The sequence below is a fragment of the Pomacea canaliculata genome, linkage group LG11 (genome assembly GCF_003073045.1).
Source record: "Pomacea canaliculata isolate SZHN2017 linkage group LG11, ASM307304v1, whole genome shotgun sequence".
NCBI classification, from domain to species: domain Eukaryota; kingdom Metazoa; phylum Mollusca; class Gastropoda; order Architaenioglossa; family Ampullariidae; genus Pomacea; species Pomacea canaliculata.
Window position 1 is genome coordinate 7,143,067 of NC_037600.1, and position 15,409 is coordinate 7,158,475.

The 15,409-nt window shown below is 42.2% G+C and overlaps 1 protein-coding gene and 1 long non-coding RNA gene across 3 annotated transcripts; both read left to right on the plus strand.

Moving 5' to 3' along the window:
- The first annotated feature begins 50 nt into the window (after positions 1–50).
- LOC112576323 lies at positions 51–4,303 on the plus strand. 2 transcript variants are annotated; one of them, XM_025258683.1, is made up of 5 exons: positions 51–1,146; positions 1,465–1,631; positions 1,904–2,606; positions 2,899–3,104; positions 3,273–4,303. In XM_025258683.1, the coding sequence occupies exons 3-5, from the start codon at positions 2,016–2,018 to the stop codon at positions 3,646–3,648; spliced, it is 1,173 nt and encodes a 390-aa protein (XP_025114468.1). In that variant the 5' UTR covers positions 51–1,146; positions 1,465–1,631; positions 1,904–2,015; the 3' UTR covers positions 3,649–4,303. The 2 variants fall into 2 exon arrangements, 1 of the variants encoding a protein (XP_025114468.1); XR_003101804.1 differs by lacking the exon at positions 51–1,146 and having other exon boundaries at positions 1,378–1,631; positions 3,273–3,739; positions 3,859–4,303.
- Positions 4,304–6,086: 1,783 nt separating this feature from the next.
- LOC112576254 lies at positions 6,087–13,691 on the plus strand. Its single transcript, XR_003101789.1, has 6 exons — positions 6,087–6,466; positions 9,730–9,855; positions 10,248–10,385; positions 10,736–10,945; positions 11,086–11,164; positions 11,600–13,691. It is a non-coding gene; the product is annotated as an uncharacterized LOC112576254 (long non-coding RNA).
- The last annotated feature ends 1,718 nt before the right edge of the window (positions 13,692–15,409 follow it).

Consider the following 15,409-nt stretch of genomic DNA (forward strand, 5'->3'; position numbering starts at 1 on the left):
ACAAGGGAGATAAGTAACTGCTGCGTTTGGACCAGCAAACAGTGGTTATTTCCCCTAGTTCGGCCTACAAGAAGGAAATAAAGTTACAAAGCAAAACGAAAAAAACATTGATAACAAAATTCAAAAGGACTAAAAGATTTAAAGTAAAATATTTTTTTTAAATTTAAGCACACTTCTATTTCAGTTGTACTTAGGGTAAAATATTATTTTCCTTACAGCTCTGATAACAATTTATTCCAGAAGACAATTCGGTTAGTACATTAAAAAAGCACAAAAAATGCCACATGTTACCACAACCTAGTCATATTCACCAATAAGAAGAAAACTTTTTAGTTTTTGCTTGTGCTCCAACCTAGTGAAGTCGGGAAAGAAGAAAAATCAGTTATATTCCTTCGACAAGTATAACTGACCTTTCACCTTGCGCGTGCATTGAATTTCATTTGCTCGTCTTCCGCTTACATGTCCTCATTTTTCTGCTTGTTTACAACTGGATTTTTTATTTCTTTATTTCCGTACTCTGCTCCAGACCCGAACTCATGGTGTAACCACAGATGTCGCCCCTTCTCTACATTAAATGTACTTTAACAAAAACTTAAACCTATTCGCATCTCGTTTTATCCAATAAAGAAACGAACAAAGATCTTTCTTCGTGATCTTATAAATAAATCGAACAAATATTACGGTAACAGACTTGTTTACTAAATGTCTGTTTTGTTGATTTAATAATCTAAGCTTAAGAGACAACTTAAAAAAATACAAGTTTAAAAAAGTAGCAACTGAATCGAAATCTTTCCTTTTGAAATTTTTTTCTATCGTTATTGAATGCGAACAATCAAGGTTTTGGTTTCTTTTTTCTGTGGATCATTCTGAGAATCGGATCGGTTAAGGGCAACGCCTGTTTATGAAAAGGTTTGGGCGAGGACAGCAATTCTGGTCTACGGGGAACATGAGCAAACGAAGTTTATTTTATTTTTTATTTTTTTATTTTTTAGCGCATGCACAAAGTGGATGGACTTTCTGTATGGACTGACAAGACTTTGACCAGTGGACAGTTCGTCGTGTGTCGTGTCTGTCTACACACTTGCTGCTCATCTCTGAAGAGCCGAGGAATGTCGGTGCCGTGACCAGGGGAGGATCTGTGCGAGTGTAAGACTTGTGTAGTAGTAGAAACAGTAACAACCGCCATGTTTATATATGTGGGTGTGTGCTTGCATGTAGTAAGAGATAATAACACCAGACATCTATTGAATTACGAATATTGATTATGTGTTGTTATTATGCTTGATCTGACTATTAATGTAAAATGTAGATATGTACAATGCTTCTTTCCTTTCGTTGATTCATATCGTCGAGTAAGTCTTCTTAGACCAGGACAGAGCGGGTTCTGGGGTTGTTTCAGCGATTATTACCTTTAAGAATAGTCTGTCTTCACAGTGATCGTTCTTTACATTTCTCCACACACAGAGTAAGAAGAAAGCCCGACATTCATTCACTTTGTGAGCAGTGTTCAGTGAAGAAAAGATCGGTTTCTCATCCTGAGGAAAGCGGAGGCTGCAGATGCTGATGTCGACAGAACTGGACATCTACAAGGGAGACGACTGCCAACCATGACTAGTCCAGCGTCAGGACAGGTGAGACAATCTTGTCTGTGGCTGACAACCATTGCAGGGCCTTCGTTTTTATTGTCAATTTGTAACTATAGCAACGATTGTTATTCAAAACGGAGGATATATCAATTTGTTTATGAACAGGAAAGAAAATCCGTCAGCTGCTGTGTTAGCTACAGATATAGCTTTAGTTACAATCATCCTTTTCTAGCTCCTGTCTAGAAGCTCAGCTCGTCTTTTACCAGTAAGTGGCAATAGTATTCGTCTAGAATCTAATGGAAGTAATTTTAATACAGACATCATTGTCATCACAAGCTCAGGAATTCTGGATACAATGGGTTGAGGACGCCTTCCTGACCTCGACTCTCGCGCCTACTTCCTGCCTCCTGTCTACTTCAACCGCGTGCCATGACTAGACGGTCCATTTTTGGCCACCATGTGCTTGTCCCTCAGACACCACCTGGGGAGGATGGCCAAGCCTGTCCCAAGCCTGCTAAAGTTCAGGAGAGTGACATTAGAGACGATACAGCCATGCAGCGGGTTCTCTTCTGTCTTCAGAGGTTGTCAGAGAAAACAAAGGAAGTTTTTGTTGGAATCAGTCAGCTTCAGTTCGGACAGTACCTGAGGGAACCTTGTTACGCTGCCGCTGCTAAATACCTACCCCGATCCGACAACCTTTCTCCTGATCGGCCACGGAATCGGAAAGAGGGAGACTTTGATGTTCTTCTTATTCACCGACATTACGGGTTGGTCATCTGTGAGGTGAAAGCTTTTGGTGACAACGTGAACGAAATTAACATGTCACAGCAGGACATAGACAAAAACATTAGGAAGAAACTAAAAGACGCCATGACACAGCTGGACAAGGCGGAGGCCATGTTGTCTCACCTGGTGTCCGACATCGCTCCTGGTCTGAGAATCTCTAAGACGATCGCCGTCCCTAACCTCACGAGGCACCAGGTACAACAGGCTGTCTCTGAAGACTTAGAACTGACACAGGTAATGATCTTGTTACTAGTTCTTAAACTACGAAATAACATTGTATTGATATTATTAATAAAATCTTGTATAGACCTTAAAGTAAGGACTTAAAGCTTGCTTTCTTGCGGACAAGGACCTCGTCCAAGTCTTATGACTGCGGAAGTAAAAGGTTCCCGCACTCGTCTTAATTACAAAGATGTTGAGCTAACCCGATTGAACAAGTCTCACGAGCCCTCGTATCCGTTTCATAAATAACAAACCCAATTACCCTGTTTAGTTCATTTCTGTAGATGGCGCTGTTCTCTTACAGGCCCTGTGTCAGTGTCTGGGAACAAAAGAACCTGCGGACATCACTGGTCTGTGTCTCTGCTCTGATCAGATGTCTGACCGCAGGATACCAGGTGATGTCAGTAGCGATGTTCTAAGGGAGATGGAGAACTGGTGGCAGCGACGTGTGACTGAGGCTGGACCTGATAGTCACATGACCTGTCACGTGTACAAGACATTAGTAGCACGGTGAGCCAGACACCATGACACAATGACTTGTTAATAATTGAAAAACAAAATGCATTTTAATCTGTCGGTCTCTAATCATTTTACGAAAATCAAGTTACTAATCCTCGAAAAGATGTTTGTTAGATATATTTTACAACGATGGAGCAGGACTATTATTGTTTGTACCAGGTTCTGTGGTCCGGCGACAACAGTGACTGTCCCATGCACATGTCCTCCACGTGTGAGTGTCAAGACCCTGGGTCAGGCCGTGTCGTGGACAGGAGAGGTCTACACCGCGCAAATAACATTATTCCCAGAACAAGTCGACCTGCTGAACAGGGCGCCTCTCAGACTCTTTGTGGCCGGTCCACCTGGCACAGGTAAGACTGTGGTGCTGCTGCTGATGGGCATAAGAATGGCTGAGATGTGGCCACGATGTCTACATTGTGAGCACCTGTTGGGAGAGTCGTGCAGCGTGCATCATGCTGCACCACGTGCTGCGGCAAAGGTTGGAGGAGCCGCTGACTGGAGCAGCACCTGGTCAGCTTCACCTCCTGCAGTCTGATCAAACACGGGATGAAGAGGTGGAGAAGGGTCGTCAATGACTTGTCGCATGCGGCGAGGGGAGAGTCGTTGTACGTCCTCGCTGATGAAGTGTAAGTTGTTCATCGTGTGATGTGGTGATTGATAAACACGCTGATGTCACAAACATGAACATGTCGCTTACTAGCCAGTAGACATTGTAACACGTGTATGTCCATCCTCTGTAACACAGGGGAGGCAAGTTCCAAACTTTCTGTGGCCAGCTGCTGACACAAGTTCCACATCTCCATCTTTGGGCGGCAAATTGTTTCCATGGATACGCATCTGCCGGCTGGGAAGTGGAATATTTAGCCAGGCCCCTCCGCTCTCCACCCGCCGTCGTCAGGGAAGTGGAGCAGGACGACTTCATCAATGACCGTCGTGTCCACGCGTACAGTGAGCGAGGTGTGCCCGACCACACAGACGGCCCGCCAGTCAGACAGGTGTGTCACCGAGGTCAGGGTCACTCGGGTGACTGGCCAGCTGACTGTGTCACGTGCGGTCGTGAGGTGGCCAGCTTCCTACACAGTCTCCGTGATAGTGTCCCGGGTAGGTGTAGGTATTGTGTAGTCTACGTCTGAACCCAAAATATGAGTGTGATTCTGTATTATATAAACTATATGTCATCATCATCATCATCATCAACTTCTTCATCTTCATCATAACCATCATCATCGATTTCTTAATGAAGAATAGCATTGAATGTTCACAGTTACGACAGGCAAGCACACCAGCGGCAGCCCAACACCACCCGGCCTGCAGTGGAGAGACATGCTGGTGTTACACGGGTATGGTGTGACTGATGAGTCGGGTATGGTGACGGGGCTGAGTGAAGCGGGTATCCCAGTGCAGGTGATGACGGATGATGCACCGAGGATGTGGCCACTTCCCGCAGTGACGTAGTGTGGGTGGCGGATGGGAATCGTGTTTGTGGACTGGAGAGAAAAGTCGTCGTGTGTGTGGAGTCACGTGATTACTACTCTTCACGATTTCACCTCATGTCCCGCTGCACGGCACAACTTGTGATTGTCTGCCCCTGACTAGGAACGGGTGGGGATGCCACCCTGCCCAGATGTGAATGTTTTCCTATACAGAACCCCAGAACGTTTGACCAACCTGAGTTAAGATTACATTCTCATCACCAAGGCAACGGGTGTATAGAAAATAATACATTATGCATGACGGAGCGGTTTAAAACTGTTGGAAAAATTCGTTTTTTCAGAAATTTATCACTATTCAATATTTAATTTTCCGGTTCTTTTAGTTGATATCTACATTTTTGTGCATTTTATTGAGACTTATCTTACACGATGTAAACTGAGTGCTAATGGAGAATTCAACAATATACAGCCAACATTTCATATCAGAATTTCCGATAAATGGCCTGTAGTAAATCAGCTTGATCGCAATATCACATGTGTGGTAACAGCAGATATTGATGAGGAAGTAACAGCTGAAAGTCATAAAATGAGTATATTTGCAAGATAGGATCCTCAGGATATCCATCGAAGAAGTCGAGAAATAAACTCTTTTTTTAAACAGGACCACACACACACACACAAGGGAAAAAAATATACTAAAGTAAATAAAATATATTGTGCAAAAAAGCCAACTAATTGTTGTTGTTAGTCCTAAGCCCTAACAATTATTAAATTATTGTTGTTGTTGTTGTTGTTGTTGTTGTTGTTGTTGTTGTTGTTGTTGTTGTTGTTGTTGTTGTTGTTGTTGTTGTTGTTGTTGTTGTTGTTGTTGTTGTTGTTGTTGTTAGAAGTTACTGTACCACGTCGGTTCAAATGAATGACATGACTTTATTCTTTCAACCCTCTCAAGAAAGAAGGTATTGAGGCCGACAAAAGTTCTCTCCCCTAGCACACAAAGGTGGAAGAATCAGACATAAGCAAAGCATGGCGAACTCTCTCTCATAATGACTTCCAAGCTACAGGGGGGGGAGGGGCGGGGGGAAGGGGTGACAGATATTGGTACCCTGCTGATTGCACTCATGCGAAGACTTTGGTGACCTGTGACACTGGCTTGAGCAAGTTGATTCATGTTCGTGTGTCCTGACTGACTGATTTCTGCAGGAGTTCACCCTTTCATCCCACGTGACCTCACAAGCACACGAACGCACGTACACACACCCTCATTAATTCACACACTACTACATTTTACTCGCTTACACAGAAAGATATCTAAACACACACACACATAGAGGGTGAGCCACAAACTACCCAACATTCTGTAACATGGGGTGGGTACTTGGTATGTGTGTAACAATGCATGCCACGCAGAACACTGATTAACCCTCCCATTGTCCCATTTGTACCGATCTGTCACAGCTGACGGAGAATAAAAAAAAGCCTAAAAAAAAGGAAGACCCCGATAAACTTGTCACCTCAGATTTATTTTCCCGTTGCAGCGGTATCGCCATATCAAGCTCGTCTTCCCGTTGTTTGGAGTACTTATCGCATCATGATCATCGTGATAATCCTGTCATCGTATGAGCCGACAGCGCTTGCCAGGGTCTCTAGGAAGATTTTTTAGGAAACCATGAAGTCGGTTTTTACTGTTATAACATTGCAATAGTTATGTAACAATTACTTAATTGGGTTTTTCTCGCGAAGGGAATACCCGAGGATGACAAGATCCACTAATATATTTGTGGATGACATACTGAACTCAGTCTCTACTCCTGTGAAGGTGGGAGACCTGAAGTCAGTTGTTGTAATAACTGCCACAGACTCACCTTGAAATCGTCCTGTCACAAGGATCTTCACACTTCTACAGCACACCTGGACTCTCAGGTAGGTCATTTAATCCTTGTCGTGTACCAGAGTGTCACAATTAATCAGTGTCACATTTTATATTGTCAGCAGTGTTGAAGTTTACCAGCCCCTCGTAATTCTTAGCATACAAGGACAGAGGGTGAGTGTTGTAAGTCACGATGTTCCCTGGGTGTCACCCAACCAATAGCCGGAGCAATGGCAGACAAGCACCCATCAAACCTCGCGAATGATACAACTTAGATAAATGTTTACAAATATCTGTTCTGTACAGTGTATTGTGTGCATGCATGTTTCTGTGTCTATTGTTTGCAAGTTCGTGTGTGAAAGCGCATTTGATGTTTACGTAAAAGAAGTTTATGCAGCGCTTAAATCCAGATGATGTTGATGGGGAGAGACACTAAAGAAATCTTAGATAAAATTTTATTTTTCAAAAAATAGCAACTGGCCTCACACGAGTCACAGGACATCAAATAAGTGATTAAAGACAGTTAACGGTGTTCAAACACCAACTCCAATGCATCCACCTACAGACTCAACCAGAATTTGTCTTTGTTAGCAGACCACATCTGGGGCCGGGAGGTTCAGACGGCCGTTGATCAACAGGTGGGCAGAATAATACTGAAACATACTGCTAAGAAAAAAAATAGAATCCCACTGTACTTGGGGACTCGCTTTGATTAAAGATAGTGTGTTCAAATGTATAGATATATTTATACTTTTTAATATCTCAATACCCGTTAGAGGGTGAAAAAGAGACTCTTGGATCCTTACTAAAGATAACGAGAAGAAGGGGGTCACTCAGATACAATTGGTCGCCATGACTACCGTCACTACTCACGCTGTGTTGATCAGCTGATGTGCGGAATTTCTCTTTCCCAAGCGCGTGCTGGACTCGTGCAGGACTGAAACTTTTCAAGAATCTACAGATACAAGCAAAAATGACAAATCATGTTTAACGTTCCTGGTAAGGTGAGGATTGTGCGGCCGCCAGGGTCGAAACCTCAAAATCAGTGAATTTGGTGACAAAAGAGATCAGAGAAAATCGGGATCAGGAGAGCATGTAAGATAAAATGGCCGTAAGGTTGATGAATAGTCAATATCCACATTATCTGGATAATTGCTCTATGAATACCTCTCTGTGCCCTTAAAAGATGTTAATCCTACCCACGAATTGCCGTCCTATCACAAAATTACGATTAATACATCCACCCCCTCCCCAACCGATCCGTTATATCCGCCTGGACTTTGAAACTTCCTCTTAGATAAACCCCTAGAACGCCTTTCCCTCATTAATTTGCGTGGGAGCAGTCGTGTACATATTGTTTTTAGAAAACCATTTCTACAAGATGTACACATGCCAACTTCTCGATACGTTTAAAGATTTTTTTAATTTAAAAAAAGATGTAGGGGACGTCACTTCAGTGAAAGAAAGTGAAGTTGGGTAGCTTTGCGGTTATTTGGCTCAATGTTTCTAAAACCAAAGAATTGATAATTGACCAGCAGGAAAGCAGGTCAACCATTTCAGGTTTCTGATGTTTACCATCTCAAATAATCTCAGCTGGAAAGTTAATGTGATGTCGACTGTCAAGAAGCCTTTACTTCCTACGCAAGTGAAGACACTTGACCTAAGACAGTCTGGTCCAGTTTTACAGGACAATGATCGAGGTGTACTGATATTCTCCATCACTATCTGGTAAGGCTGCTTCTGGTTCATCTTAAAACAGGAAGTCCTGCTCGACCAGGTGGTGTGTGCAGCTGCTCGATTTATTGTCTGGGGGCACAATCTGCTCACAATGCAGTCCGTGGGGTACAGAAGATTGTGGCTGACGCATACCCGACCTGTTCTGTCTCCTGCTCTCTGGGTCAAGTATAGACTCGTCCCGACAGAACTTCCCGGTTGAGAAATGGTTTCTTTGTTGATAACATTCCTGAACTCCGCCGTATCTCGTGTGAGGACTAATAATAATTGAATGTGTCTTGTGCAGTCTGTGAGGGTCATGGGTAGTGCAAGTGGCAGAGCAAGCATCCATGTGTTTGGGTATCTATGGCGACTATGTGAGTCATGTCTAGTCAATCTGAGCAGTTCTGTGTCTGTGAAAGAACTGGAAGTAAAAAGAGAGAGCATGTGAGCAAGATGATTAATGTGTATGTAAGTACATGCGTATGTGAGGAAATTACGGGTGTGGGTAAACAACAGTGAGAGCAGCAGCGTCTGCAAGTATGGGTGTGAGCTGTCGAATAAGTGGCAACCATCATCAAGTCAAATTCCTAGTTACATTATCACTTTGGTAAATAAACGAAATCCTCGTCTTCTTAATTCGACTTCGCAGTGAAAGATCATGTAAGATTTTTACTCAAGGCCATGTAGGAAGAAGAAGCGGCTGTCAGGGTCATTGTCGATGGGGGAAAAACCGCGGAAGACTTTGCATCATCGAGAAACTGAGTTGTGTCCCTTGTACTTCACTTTGTGTCAGCTGTTCAAAAAAAATAAAATAAAAAAAAATAAGTTTTAATAGCATGCGAATTTTTCCATGCTGCATTTCTTCTCCCTGTGATGACAATGAAATAGAAACAGCCTGATACAGGTGTGCGATAAAGTGACAGTCCTTCAGGATATCTTAGAGGGTGTTGAAGGAAGTGCTGGCCTACGAACACGAAGGGATGGACTTCACTCACTCACTATCGCCCTTGTCACCTGTCGTCTGTCCATCGGATTTCCCCAACGACGGGTAACAGTCAACGGATGAATAACAGAAAACAACATAAGTTTAACATTCTCTGACTGTTGTAACCAGTTGTAGCTATTCAAGACAAGGAATATAGGCATCTAAACAATTTTTTTATATTTGGCTTCATTTAGTGAGTTCGTTTGTTCGTTCGTTTGTTTGTTTGTTTGTTTGTTTGTTTGTTTGTTTGTTTTGTTTGTTTGTTTGTTTGTTTGTTTGTTTGTTTGTTTGTTTGTTTGTTTAATTCGCAAATTGTTAAATGAAAGATTTTTTTTAATTTATGTTTTACTTCTTATGAACGAACCTCTTTGCAAAACACAACAAAGAACTTATTCCAGAGGCCGTTATGAAAATATATGTCGATGAAAAGCTAGCATAAACCTTTATCACAATCGAAAATCACATGACTGATGTATTGGCACTTAGTAACAAAGATACTGGTATTCATTTATTATAGGTGTTAGTTGTGTGTGTGTGTTGTTTTGGCTGTGGTGTGACTCACTAAATTACTGTGAACTGAAAAATTCTATATTTTTAATGGGACGATCTTCATAGGACAGTGACTGATGAACTTTACATCGTCTTCGCTTGTTGTGGAGGCTCTGTACACGTGAATGATTTCTCTTATGAGGAGGTTTACCATCCTCTCCTTGCTCTTCATACAGGTTCTCAGGAGCCAAAGTAAGTAAAACATTTTAGTAGTTGACCCGAGGACACAAGAAGTAGATAGTGTAACCAAACATTTTGTTGAGTTCGACCCCTGGATCTGTATTTTCCGCGACATAAGATTGCTGGTATTCCACTTCTGGAGAAATACATTCAAACTACAGTACTTCAGTAGAAGCAAGATGCATAAATTGTTGCTAGGTAATACCATCGTTAGTAACTTTAAATTTAATTTGACGAAGAGTGTGTTGTGGGGAAAGGTAGAGAACATTCCCTTGTGTTAAAGCTAAAGATAACTAAATTTTTTATTTTAAAAAAAGGTATGACCAAGCTCCAACATCACGATGGACATGTTGACAAAAACATTTGCTTCTAGAAAGTGATTCAATAAACTGTTTGTGCTTCAGATGGCCAGACAACATGTGATATTCCATCGGTTGAAGAAAATCAGTCAACTTATCTTACTTGTTACTATACGATTGACTTGCTTCTTGTGAGAAAGAACTTTGCTGTGTTCTATTATGTCAATAAAGACGAGAAGCCAGGTACAGACAATTCATCACCCCATCCCCAATTCTTTCTATTGCCTGCTCCCTTATGCCTCCTCTCTCATCCTCTGCTCTGTCTGTATCTCTCCTCTCTCTCTTTTGTCCACTGTTCAGTCTCTCTCTCTCTCTTTATGGTTTAAAGAATATGGCATTGTATCTTTTTGTCCATTTCAATTTCTACAGAGTTACATTAAAGGCAAGGATGATTTAGACAAGCAGAAAGCTGTGCTTGATTAAACAAAGTTTTCATCCCTAAAGAAAGATAATAAGGTGTAAGTAACATTACAGAGACTGGAGCTCCTTTTACAATGAATGTTGGATAACAAAGCCTGTGATTTTTTTCACAGAAAACGTTGTTGATTGTATCTGGAGAGGGCTGATCCTGAACCAAAATGCCAAGGTTTCCAGAGGCTTCCAGACGCCCGAACTTAAGGGGAGCGAAGTCAGAATCCTTCTACAGAAAGCGTCTTCTTCAAACGTGGGAGAGTACTCCTGCACGGCAGAAGATTCGTTTCCACCCAATTCCAAGAGGTGTTTGTTTTCTTTGTTGCAGCCAGGTAAAATAAACAGTCTCTCCTTCTTCCTTTCTCTCTCTCCAACACACACATACGCAAAGATATACAGTTGTACTCACATATGTACATATTCGTTCCTGATAATCTTTAATCTTTATATTCCGCCTTACTTACTATTCCAGGCTCTACCACAGTCGCACCATCCGCTCAGACGGAGCAGTCGCCGATAATCCCCAATCCAAGACAGTACAACAGATGAAGGTAAGGTGCCAGATGTTTACTTACACATCGGCAAACATCAGTCCACATCCCCATATTTCTTACTCTACGAGTGAAAGTCTTGATTCTTACATTGCATTTGGCATTGTTGACCGCACACACTGATGAAATAAATGAACACAGAGTGTTTGCATGTGTGAGTGTACGAAAGTGTATGTGCGAGTGTGTGAGAGAGAGAGAGTTTGCGTGTCAGAATGTGTGTGTATGTGTGTGTGTTACCTTTAGAGAAAGCTTGCTGCGTCAAACGGGTATCGAACCAGTTAATTTGTGATTTAACCGCTGAGCTTTTCACCTCCCTTTTACCTTGAAAAAAACGTTGATTGATTGGTTGATTGGTTGATTGATTGATTGACACAACATATATATACACCTCAACACGAGCTTTACTTTTGAATGAAACCACTCCTACTGTTGCAGGGACAGACAAGTCCTCAGGAACATCAGCTCCGGACTCTATGTCACGTGTCATCGAAGGAATCATCGTCCTGTTATTCACATTATCATTTATTGCGCTCATCTATTTCTGAAGCCCTTTAACAAGGATGGACTGACTGAACAGTGAATGAAAGTAAAACTGCGGGTAATAAGAAATAAAGGCCGTCGTTGTGCAATATCTTAGGAGACGACAGATTCCTTTGTTTTGTTATTAATCTTTTTCTTTCTGAAGGCTGCCGTCATTGTTGACAGTTTTCTGAAAATAATAGCCGCTTAATAGGATTAAGGGGAACTGGCTTAGCGAGCAAGGACGAACACAAAAGCTTGGGATTGAGAAGAAAATGCTGAAATAAAGAGATAAAGGGGTTTGAGGAAGACGACCTAGGAAGGTGTTAAGAGTATTTAAGAGAGGAGAATGAGGATGGACACTTTGAAAAAGACAGAAGCAAACAGGTAAAACTGAAACACGGGGCAAAGGTTTCTTGATCATTGGACGAATACTTTACTACCTTTCCAATCTTCCTTGCCTTAACCAGATAACAAGGGATTTTTTTTTTTTTTTTTGAAAACTAAATTAATTCTCTAACCTTGACATATTATTAATCTTTTCGCCATTGAGTCATTTTGTATTTTGTATTCATTGTTACTACTATTCCTACTATTTTTGTTCTTCTTTATCCTTCAGTGTTCTTGCTTATGATCTTCCTGATCTTTTTATTATTCTTGTTCCTGCTATTCTTGCTATTAGTTTTCTGTTAAACTTGCCATTCTTATCCTTGTTTTTTCTTTCTATATTATTCTCTCTTTTTTTCCCCTTGCTGCTGTTTTTCTGCTAATGATTCTTCTGCTTTTTCTTCTCCCAACTATTCTTCTACTGCTGTTCTCGTTATTCATCATCTTGCTATTCTTTTCTCTGCTGTTCTTCGCTCAGCTATTCTTCCTCTTGCTGTTATTCTTCATGCTATTTTTCTTGCTCTTCTTCATCTTCGTACTTTCTTCTTCCTTCTTGTTCTTCCTCGTCTTGGTCTCTTTTCCTCCTTTTCTTACTTTTTGTGGTCTTTTTCTCTGTTTTTCTTTCTTTCTTTCCTTCCATTTCTTCTTACTTTGATAATAATTTCAACTACAGTTTGATAGTTATGGTAATCATGGAGGTCTGGGTCAAAAAAATGCATCTAGCGGCTGTCCACCTTTGATGTGTGTGAACTGAGCTCGAGTCTTCCGACAATAAAACCACTGACAAGGGCAGACAACACAGATCTCGCGAATCCCCCACACGCGAACGAGAAGAGCCTGTCCCTCCCAGCTCCCACCCCAAGGAGCTCTTCTGTCTCTCACTTCTCTTTCAGTGCCGGCCATGTCTGGGCGTGGCCTTATGACTGAGGTTGTCTTTGGCGGCACATCTACCACGCACGCCCTCTCTCGGCGCGTGTCTCGCAAAGGATTATGGGGTGGGGTTAAAGAACGGCAACTCCTCGACCACTGGCAAAAAAAAAGTAAATCTCTTTGTGGGACTAACATTTTTCTGCTGATGTTGGCAAAACTTGCACGTGATTACTTTGGACCACACGGGACCCGGGGGTGAAGGGATCTGGGTGTGACTTACCGTGGGTGTCTCGGTGGCACTGTGTCGGAGGGATGCGGAGGATTCACTTCAAGTGTCCACTTTGCACAAATCATATCGTCAACAAAACCTTGCCAGCTTGGAGTGGCTAGCTGTCTGTGGCAAATAAATCACACCTAGAAGACCTGCTAGATAGCACCCTACAAGTTTTTCTTCTCTTCTTTTTCTTCCTCTCTCTCTCCCTCCCTACCCCTCCTTTCTATCTCTGTCTCATCTCTCTGTCGCTCTCCATCCACTTTTTTTTGTTAGTACGTACTAGAACTGTTTCTTCTTGATGATATAGGGCAGTCTGGGTAAAGCAAGAAATTTCCCTCAAATTCAACTGCTGAATGCCTATACCAGAGAAAGGGGCAGTGTAGGGGTAGAACCTCCAGCAGCAACGACCTCTCCCGGTCTTGAGGTTTGTTTATCTGAAAACTATGACATTCCCACCCATATACAATGGTCTCCACTCTTTTCTATCACCCGCACCGATACAAAAATCTTGATTAATGTTCAAAAATCTTGGTTAATGTTTGTGCACCCTTTACAAAAGTAATATCTACATTCGAGAACAATGAAATCTGGTTTGTAATTTTTGAACCAGAAAGTGAACCATATACAGGGAAACAATTGAACTTAATAAGCTTTTAATTCAATTTATAAAATTCAAATTCAGCAATTAGGTTTTAATTTATTCATAAAAATGTAAGAAAAAAACCAAGAACCATGCCACTTTTGTTGTCCCCCCTGAGATTCCATCTTACCTCCAAATATGTAGGCATTCAAAAACTACTGCCAACGTTGACAAATGGCGAAAGTATAGGAGCACCTGGTCTCTATCTCTGGGTTCATTTAGCATTTCCTACATGATGATTATTTACCATATTTTTATCCTTTAACCCTAGGGAGGCTTTTGAGTAATTACATTTTAAAGTTTTAATAAGTATTTTATTATTACAAAAAAATGTGTTCGTACTGCCCAAGATTGTCTTCATTATGTTCTGGGTTTATAATGATTTAAGAAAAGCATGACTTTCCAAGCTAAACCTACCATGGCTACCCTGCATTAAAGACAAAAAAAAACAAAAAAGTACCGGTAATAGTTTTTATAACGAATATTTTTAGCAGAGCCACCCCCACTAGGAGAAACATACTTGACTATCAATATGGCAAAATGTTATAAAGCGCCGCTCAAAACTACAGAAAATATTTCTCTTGAGAATCATAACACTGTGGCAGCTGCCCTCGGGCTTTTTTGCGCGTGCCCGGAACGCCACTGTGACGTCACGTGACCGCACGAAAGGCGCAGCCGCCGTGGAAAAGGGGAGGTAATCCCCCGCAGCTGAGACTCAAACAGCCAAACCCTGGCGAGGATTACGAGGCAGCAAGAGGAGTGGGAGGAGGACAAAGGGGGACAAGGGGGAGGGTGAAGTTAGCGATGCTGACGACTGTCCAACACGCGCGCCACCTAGCGACAATAAGGGAGGGGGAGGTAAGCGAAACGGACGAAGGTGAAACACGCGCGCGCCACCTTGCGACGATAAGGGAGCCAGTCGCTGGCTCTGGTTCCTTTTTGGCTTCCTCGACGATTGGGTGGGTCAGCCCCGGGAGGACTAAATGTGGTCGGAAGTGGCGGCGAGGCTGAGACGCACGCAGAACGCGCTCCAGGACACCTCAGGACATGCGCCGCTCGGGAACCCTGTGATCGTGGACTTGAACTCCTAAACTTGACCACAGGACCCAACGAAAAAAAAAAAAACTTATTTTATTCCTTCACTCAGAAACATGACTAAGTTCCATGATCCTGAAAATTTGAATTAACCGCCGGAAGTAGGTCTTGCTGCAGAAAGAACACTTCAGACCTTGTCTCGAAAAGATATCGCAGGCTGTGATGCGTGACTGGACTTGCTAGTGGAAACCGCTGGTCCTCAGATGTCTTTTCATAAAAGGTGAGTAAGGTGAAATTTGTTTTCTTTCTTCAACTCTGATAAGCAGAGCTTCTTGACAAAAATAATTCATTTCTTCTAAATAATTTCTCAATTATCTTGATGTTTGGGTTGTCTATTGCTTTTATCTACATTTCGCAGGAAGTTCATTTCCTGGTGGCCTAGAGCGGCTTCTGTCGTTTTCCCTTGAGAAACTCTTTCATCACTCCATCCGCTGTTTGTTCAAATACTTCGTCCTCGGAG

Bases quoted from the DNA above. Each gene is read 5' to 3' on its own strand.
- LOC112576323 (XM_025258683.1), top strand. From the start codon at position 2,016: ATGACTAGACGGTCCATTTTTGGCCACCATGTGCTTGTCCCTCAGACA. The intron at 2,607-2,898 runs GTAATGATCTTG...GTTCTCTTACAG, and splicing joins AAGACTTAGAACTGACACAG to GCCCTGTGTCAGTGTCTGGG. The intron at 3,105-3,272 runs GTGAGCCAGACA...TGTTTGTACCAG, and splicing joins TACAAGACATTAGTAGCACG to GTTCTGTGGTCCGGCGACAA.